The sequence below is a fragment of the Heptranchias perlo genome, unplaced genomic scaffold (genome assembly GCF_035084215.1).
Source record: "Heptranchias perlo isolate sHepPer1 unplaced genomic scaffold, sHepPer1.hap1 HAP1_SCAFFOLD_122, whole genome shotgun sequence".
Classification (NCBI taxonomy): Eukaryota; Metazoa; Chordata; class Chondrichthyes; order Hexanchiformes; family Hexanchidae; genus Heptranchias; species Heptranchias perlo.
Window position 1 is genome coordinate 309,698 of NW_027138451.1, and position 8,677 is coordinate 318,374.

Below are 8,677 nucleotides of genomic sequence, written 5' to 3' on the forward strand. Positions count from 1 at the left end.
TCAATGTTACTGGGTGACAAAATGGAACAAAATGCGAGTTATGAAAAGAACAGAATTCAAAAGGTTTGGTTGGAGACAAAAATATGTGATCAACTTAAAGGAACGCAGCAAACGTTGTTCGGAGCATTTAAGAAATAAAACGATAATGAGTCTAAGGGAGGTTGTGCATACAGAGTAAAGCAACATCAGAGCGTTTATATAGGGAGGGGGAACTGGGACTCTCGCACAGGCGATATGTTGGCAGATCCTCTTTGAGCTCTCACGCAGGCGCAGAAGGTTAAGTGGTGATTTGATTGTTTTGTTTTCGGATTTTGAAAGGAATTGATGCAGTAGATCGAGAGAAACATTTTTCGCTGCTGTAGGAATCTATGACAAGGGGGCATAACCTTAGAATCAGAGTCAGGTCATTCAGTAGAGAATTTTGGAAAGGGGTGGTCGAAGTGTGGAAATAGCTCGCACTAAAATCAATAGTTACTCGCTTAATTAATAACTTTAAACCTGAGATCGATAGATTTTAGCAGCAAAGGATATTAAGGGTTATAGAGCCAAGGCGGGTAAATGGAGTTAGGATACAGATCAGCCCTGATCTCATTGAATGGGGAACAGGCTCGAGGGACTGAATGACCTGTTCCTGTTCCTATGTTCATATGTATAGATCATGCTGTCTTTGTCACATATTTCCCAGTGTTGTGTTTGGGAAACGTCGGGAAGCAGAGCCCGCCTGTTGGGGCCCGCTAACCCAATCGAGGAGCACAGGATGGGATATGAGACGGAATACAGTTCTAATGCTGGGAATTCTGCCGCTCTTGTCCTCGTTTAACTAATTTAAATATTAATTTGAGAGGATATTTCACCCCATTCTTCAGCTCCTCTCTGAATTTAGTCTGGGTCACTCCATAAATACACGTGTTTGTGCAGCAGCTCAAAAGCAGGAGCATGTAGCTGGTTTGATCTGCGATAAATGTCGGGTCATTGATACCTGTGGAATAATAACGGTTTGTAATTTGAACTGATAGGAAAAGTAAAACATACGTCATCCATAGCAGTATGAAATTGGCGGATATCGCAAACAGTAAGATGATGGATTTTCTTCGGTTCTCCATCTCCGGATCATTGTGATTCGCATCACTTTTGCTGCCTCTAAGCCTCCTGCGGGCTCTACTTGCCGCCAAAATGTTTCCTACAGTCAGAGAATTGAGCAGCAATATCAGGAATATTGGAAGCAGTGGAGTGAAACAGCGGTGAATCCATGTAAATGCTACCCATGCAGCTGAAGTATAACAGTCTGGTTTTACACGATAGCCCCAAGGTACGTTCTCCAATATAATGGACGGTTCAAATGCAAAGTACCAGGGAATGTTTTTTAAACAGAAGAGCGGACACAACGTTCCTATAATCACGGCTGCAGTTTTCTCGGTGCAATATTTAGTCCTCAGCTTCTGGCAACAAATGGTTATAAAACGATCAAAAGTGAAAGCGACTGTTAACCAGACAGAAATGTCTGAGACAGCATGGTTAAGGGTAATTTGGAAAGAGCACACAGGGGTGAGGAACAGGAAGTTAGTCGGGAAATATAACTCCTTGATCCGAAACAGTACCACGTCATTGATAATGACCAATAGATCCGCCGCTGCCATGGCCACCAGGTAGCGAGTGACACATTTCGAGAGACCGCACTTTCCTCGGGACAGGATTACAATCGTCATCACGTTAGCTGTAAAAGGGAAACAGAAACAGTGAATCACGCAACAGCTTACAGCAAAAGAGCCAATTTCACACGACTTTGAGTGAAACATACAGCTTATGAGAGTATATGAGAGTGCTGAGTAAATAATGACAAATAAATATTCCGATTAAAGAGGAAGGAATGAATTTACTCGGAACTGCACCCTCTCTGACGCCGTAACTTCGCCAGAGGAGCAGTGTTAACCCGGCGCAGCACCAAGGATTTTAAATGCCATTGATGAACATTAGCCAAAATAAAGCGAGATAATATGTTATAAATAATTACAATCAGGAGTAATTCGGAAGAGTAAATGACATAATGGAAAGAAAAGATAAGAATTTAGACTGCAAATATGTAATAAATGGTCAACTATAAATTGGTCGATAATTAATCAGTGCGGAGCAGTGAAAATTAAGCCAGCCTGACATGCGGTCAATACAAAATGGGGACCACCAAGGGTGAGCTCAACGGGCTGGGTTTGGACCCGTGAGCAGGAGAGGGGAGTGGACCAGGTGGTAGTCGGAAATAGTTCCCAGTTGACAGATTTTATTCTCAGACTGGACAACAGATTGCAGCAAATCTCTGCTGTCAAACACCATCATACAAGGGGAGTTGTTAGGTTTGAACTCGACCAAGTTGCAGCAATTTCGTTTTACAAACCCCCAGGTGAACCGTTCACATGGTCAACATACTTTCCCTCGCTGCAAAACCCATGTCTTGTCAGAGACACCTTCAACAGTCCAACACCATCTGGGGAAACTCAAACAATGTCCGCAAGGAGCAAAGGGTGAGAAATGAGCAGCAACAGACAACTTTATCTTGCTCTATTATGCCTAAAAACAAATATACCTTCCAAGTACAGGATGCAACAAGGGACACAATTCGACCTCAAAGGGAAGTGATGGCAGCGATCCGGAGATCGCAGAATAGACCAGTGCAAGTGACAATAGAGACTGCAGTTCAACCCGGTGCCCGGATTACATTATGGACCAGTGCAAGTGATAATAGAGTCTGTAGTTCAGCCCTGTCCCCGGATTACAGTATGGACCAGTGCAAGTGATAATAGTGTCTGTAGTTCTACCAAGGGAAACAAAGTACCTGCCGAGATGCAACTTCAGAAAGATTGTTTGGGAAAGTTATACCTCTGAATTGAATCCATCTGTAATATCACTCCGACACAAGAGCGTTATGAAGAAATTGTCTCCATGGTCTGGAATGAAGTAATTGAGGAAATTGCAGCTGCGTTCATAAATAGTCTTCAAAATCTCATTATTCGGGAATTGTCCCGTTGGATTGGAAAATTACAATGGACTCTCCAATAATTGAGCAGGGTGGGTGATAGAAACCATATAACGATAGACCTGTCGCTCCAAAGTCTGTTGTGGGAAAATTACTACAATCTGTTATTGGGGAGTGAGTGACTGAGCATTTGGACAAATTTGAGCCACGTGCTAGTGAAGAGAAACACAGGGTAATTCGGCACCAACGCGTGGTGAAGACTCTGGTTTCGGGACTCAAGTTTTCGTTTCCTCAAACAGTGGCACTCCAACGTCATAGGTAGGACTAAGAAAGAGGTTCTGCTGAGGGAGTTTGAGCAGCTGGAGACTGAATTAAAAAGCAGAACTACAAAGGTGATAATCTCCGGATTATTACATGAGCCACGAGCAAATTAGCACAGAGTGAATCAGATCAGAGAGATGAATGCGTGGCCCAAAGTTTGGTGTGGGAGAAGTGGGTTCAGGTTCATGGAGCACTGGCACTAATAATGGGGAAAGAGGAAGCTGTTTCGTTGGGACGGGCTTCACCTGAACCATGCTGGGACCAATGTTCGGGCAAACTGAATAACTAGGGCGGTAGAGAAGAGTTTAAACTAAATAGAGTGGGGGAGGGCTCATAATACTATTCAAGGAGAGTCAACATGGTTTTATGAAGGGGAAATCGTGTCTGACAAATTTATTAGCGTTCTTCGAGGAAGTAACGGGCAGGGTGGATAAAGGGCAAGCAATGGATGCAGTGTATTTGGATTTCCAAAATGCATTCAATAAGGTGCCATATAAAAGATTACTGCACAAGATAAGAGCTCGTGGTGTTGTAGGCAATATATTGGCATGGATAGAAGATTGGCTAACGAACAGAAAACAAAGAGTCGGGAGGAAAGGTTCATTTTGCAAATGTCAATCTATAACTAGTGGGGTGCCGCAGGGCTCAGTGCTGGGGCCTCAGCTATTTGCAAAATATATCAATGACTTGGATGAAGGAACAGAGTGTCTTGTTGCCAAATTTGCTGATGATACAACGATGGGTGGAAAAGGAAGTTGCGATGCGAACACAAAGTGTCTGCAAAGGGATATTGACAGGTTAAGCGAATGGGCAAAATTTGGCAGATGGAATAAAACGTGGAAAAGGTGAAGTCATCAACTTTGGGAGAAAAAGTAAAAAAGCAAAATATTATTTTAAAGGAGCAATACTACAAAATGCTGCGGTGCAGAGGGATCTGGATGTCCTCGTAAATTAAACACAAAAAATCAACATGCACGTGCAGCAGGTAGTCAGGAAGGCAAACGGAATATTGGCCTTTATTTCGAGGTGGATGGAGTATAAGAGCAGGGAGATCATGCTACACCTGTACAGAGTGCTGGTGAGATCACACCTGGAGTACTGCGTACAGTTCTGGTGCCCTTATTCAAGGAAGGACACACCTTGGACCAAAAAAGGATAGAACAGGGTACTTTAAAAATGGTAAAAAGTTAAAAACTGTGGATGTCCAAAGGGACTTAGGGGTTTAGGTACATAGATCATTGAAGTGTCGTGAACAGGTGCAGTAAATAATCATGAAGGCAAATGGAATGTTGGCCTTCATATCCAGAGGACTGGAGTACAAGAGGGCAGAAGTTATGCGGCAGCTATACAAAACCCTGGTTAGACTGCACCTGGAGTACTGTGAGCAGTTCTGGGCACCGCACCTTCGGAAGGACATATTGGCCTTGGAGGGAGTGCAGCGTAGGTTTACTAGAATGATACCTGGACTTCAAGGGTTAAGTTACGAGGAGAGATTACACAAATTGTGGTTGTATTCTCTAGAGTTTAGAAGGTTAAGGGATGATCTGATCGAAGTTAATAAGATATTAAGGGGGACAGATAGGGTGGATAGAGAGAAACTATTTCCACTGGTTGGGGATTTTAGGAGCAGGGGGCATAGTCTAAAAATTAGAGCCAGACCTTTCAGGAGCGAGATTGTAAAACATTTCTACACACAAAGGGTTGTAGAAGTTTGGAACTCTATTCTGCAAACGTCAATTGATACTAGCTCAATTGCTAAACTTAGATCTGAGATAGATAGCTTTTTGGCAACCAAAGATATTAAGGGATATGGGCCATATGGAGTTGGATCACAGATCAGTCATGATCTTATAAAATAGCGGAGCAGGCACGAACGGCTGATTGGCCTACTCCTGTTCCTATGTCCCTATGTTCCCATACTTACATCGGAGGCAGTTCAGAGAAGGTTCACTGGGTTGATTCGGGAGATGGAAGGCTTTTCTTCTGAGGAAAGATTAAACAGGTTGGGGCTAAACTCATTGGAGTTTAGAAGAATGAGAGGAGATCTTATTGAAACATACAAGATTCTGAGGGGACTAGATAGGGTAGATGCTGAGAGGATGTTACCCCTCATCTAGGGGGGGGGCATAGTCTCAGAATAAGGGGTCGCCCGTTTAATACGGAAATGAGGAGGGATCTCTTCTCCCAGAGGGTCATGAATCTTTGAATTTTTTTACCCCAAAAAGCTGTGGAGGCTGAGTCATTGAATCCATTCAAGGCTGAGTCAGACACATTTTTGATCAGCTCGGGAGTAGGATATGGAGAAAAGGCGGGAAAGTGGAGTTGAGGTAAAAATCAGATCAGCCATGATCTGATTGAATGGCGGAGCAGAGTCGTGGGGCCGAATGACCTGCTTCTGCTCCTATCTCTTATGGTCTTACGGTCCTGTGGTCTTTTGCAATAGGGGGAGACTTTACAAACCGGATGGCCTCTATCTGCACAACGGTGGTGGGAGGTGGTTGGGGTTAGAGATGTTGGCAGGCAAGATAGCTAGAATGATGGGGCAGGGTTTAAACTGGATGTGGGGGTGTTTGCGGTAAGTGTAAGAGAACACCAGTACCGATTGGAGCAACTTTTAAGTATACCAGTGAAAACACAAATCAAAGCTTAATGAGGCTAATTCCAATAGTGGGAGGTCAACAAAGTAAAACTGTTGATAAAGTAAATCGGAAAGCTAAAAATCAGAAAGCTAAAAAAGCTGCGTTTGCATTAATGGAAGAAGTCCGATAAATAAGATGGGTGATCTGGAAGGTATTGCAGCGGTTCATAGATTGGAAATTAGTTTCATCACAGAGACATGGTGGAATGATTCCAATCAATGGGATACCTATCTGGTAGGGTATAAATTGTTTAGAGTAGACCGTGTCAGGAGAGAGGGCGATGGTGTTGCAGTGTCTGTAAACTCCAGTATTGAGGCACAAGTCAGAGAGGATATATAAAAGGAAAATGCTCCTCTACATTTCCGAGTTGCTCAGCATTTAGAATATCTCCCGATTTATCTTTCTTAGGTCCAAAATGGATGACCTCACACTTGCCCACATTAAACTCCACCTTCCATAGATTTGCAGCGCGTTTCCCGCCGAATACCCTTCTCTGCTCAACCGACAAGTTCTGTGAGCGGAGCGTCGATAGATTAGCGCCACCCGGTGGGAGGGTATCGAACTGATCACCAAGCCAGTTGAATCCCAGAAAGTACGTGCCGTGGACAAGGTGAAACCCGAACTCAGGCCAGCCAAGATGGCTTTCAAACTTCCACTATTACGGAGCTGCAGTCGTCGAACTTTCAGTTGCTTACCTCACTGTGTAACGTCGTGTAATTATATTGAAACTGGTAAGAATATTGATCAATATGAGGCGGTCGTAATGGATGGTCAGAAAGGTCGGTGGCATATTCAATGGAATGGATTGTCCTAGGTCTCAGTGCGAGCACCCCATACCAATCCATGTGTACACAAATGGCCACCTGAATTGCCTGAGATGCAAAGATTGATTGATGTAGATGAAAGATACAGTGCACCCTAACTAAGTCCTCTCCCCTTAACAACTTGAGCAGTTTTTAATGATTTACGAAACCAGAGATAAATCCGACAACTACAGGGCAGTCAGCCTAATGTCGGTGGTTGGGAAACTTTAAGAAACAATAATTTGGGAAAAAAATAAATGGCAAATGGACAAATATGGGTTAATACATGAGAGCCAGCAGGGATTTGATAAAGGCAAATCGTGTTTGGCTAACTTGGATGATTATTTGATTAAGTAACGGAGAGGGGTGACGAAGGCCGTGCAGTTGATGTTGTGTATTTGGAATTTCAAAAGCTGTTTGATAAAGTATCACATAATAGACTTCTTAACAAAATTGAAGACCACGGGGTTCAAGGGGCGGTGGTTGCGTGGATACCAAATTGGCTAAGGATCTCATAGTTCCATGCTGGTCCAATATCCCGAATATAAACATTTTAACGTGTTTTATAACTGCCTGCACAATTTTCAACAGCAGGCCATAACTGTGCTTGGTGCACGAATGCAGCTCTGAATATAACACATCTCCACACTGGTTTCACCAACTCCTTGAGAACCAATAGTGTTTACAACGATCTACCTACTGTAGAGTTAGAACAGAAGAAATAGGAGCAGGAGTAGGCCTAATGGTTCCTCGAAACTGCTCCGTCATTCAATAAGATCATGGCTGATCTTCGAACTCAACTCCACTTTCCAGCGCGATTCCAAGATCCCTTGATTGCCCTTGATTCCAAAAATCTGTCTTTCTCAGCCTTGAATGTACTCAACAACTCTGCATCCACAACCCTCTGGGATAGAGAATTCCAAAGATCAGCTGCCGTCTGATTGAAGAAATTCCTCCTCATCTCAGTCTTAAATGGCGGTCCCCTTATTCTGTATCTATGCCCCCTAGTTCTAGACTCTCCAGCCAGGCGAAACATCCTCTCAGCATCTACCCTGTCAAGCGCCCTCAGAATATTATATGTTTCAATGAGATCACCACTCATTCTTCTAATCTACGGACAGTATAGGCCCATTCAACTCAATCTCTGCTCAGAGGAAAACCTCTCATCGCAGGAATCAATCAAGTGAAACTTTTTGACAACTCCTCCGAGAATATCCTTCCTTAGCTATGGAGACCAAAACTGTACACATTGCTCCAGGTGAGGTCTCACTAAAGCCCAGTCCAACAGCAGGAAGATGTCCTTACTCTTGTAGTCCAACCCCCTTGCAATACAGACCAACATGCTAATTGTTTGCTGTACCAACATACTTATTTTCGAGTTTCTTATCCGACGACATCCAAATCTCTGTGAACACAAGCATTTAATAAATTCTTATCTTTTAAAAAATAATCTGTTTTACTATTCTTCCCACCAAAGTGAGTAACCTCACATTTCCCTACATTGAACTCCTTCTAACACATTCTTGCCCACTCACTTAACCTGTGTGTATCCCTTTGCAGACTTTTTGTATTCTCCTTACAGCTTACTTTCCCAACTAGCTTTGCATCATCAGCAGACTTGGATACATTACAATCGGTCCCTTCATCGAAGTCATTAATATAGATTGTAAATAGCTGAGGCTCAAACACCGATCCTTTCGGCACCCCACTAGTTACAGCCTGCCAACCTGCAAATGTCTCGTTTATTTCTACACTCTCTTTTGTGTCCATTAACCAATCCTCTATCCATAGAAACACAAACATAGAAACATAGAAAATAGGAGCAAGAGTAGGCCATTCGGCCCTTCGGGATTGCTTCACCATTCAAAATGATCATGGCTGATCGTCCAACTCAGTAAACTGTTCCCGCTTTTTCCCCATATCCCGTGATCGCTTTAGCATTAAGAAAT

General features: G+C 43.2%; 1 protein-coding gene across 1 annotated transcript; it reads right to left on the bottom strand.

Moving 5' to 3' along the window:
• Window positions 1-782: 782 nt before the first annotated feature.
• LOC137308153 (probable G-protein coupled receptor 139) lies at window positions 783-2,440 on the bottom strand. The gene is made up of 2 exons (XM_067977038.1): window positions 2,419-2,440; window positions 783-1,714 (listed from the first exon to the last, which is right to left on the bottom strand). Exons 1-2 carry the CDS (start codon window positions 2,438-2,440, stop codon window positions 783-785), a joined length of 954 nt encoding a protein of 317 aa, XP_067833139.1.
• Between the last annotated feature and the right edge of the window lie 6,237 nt (window positions 2,441-8,677).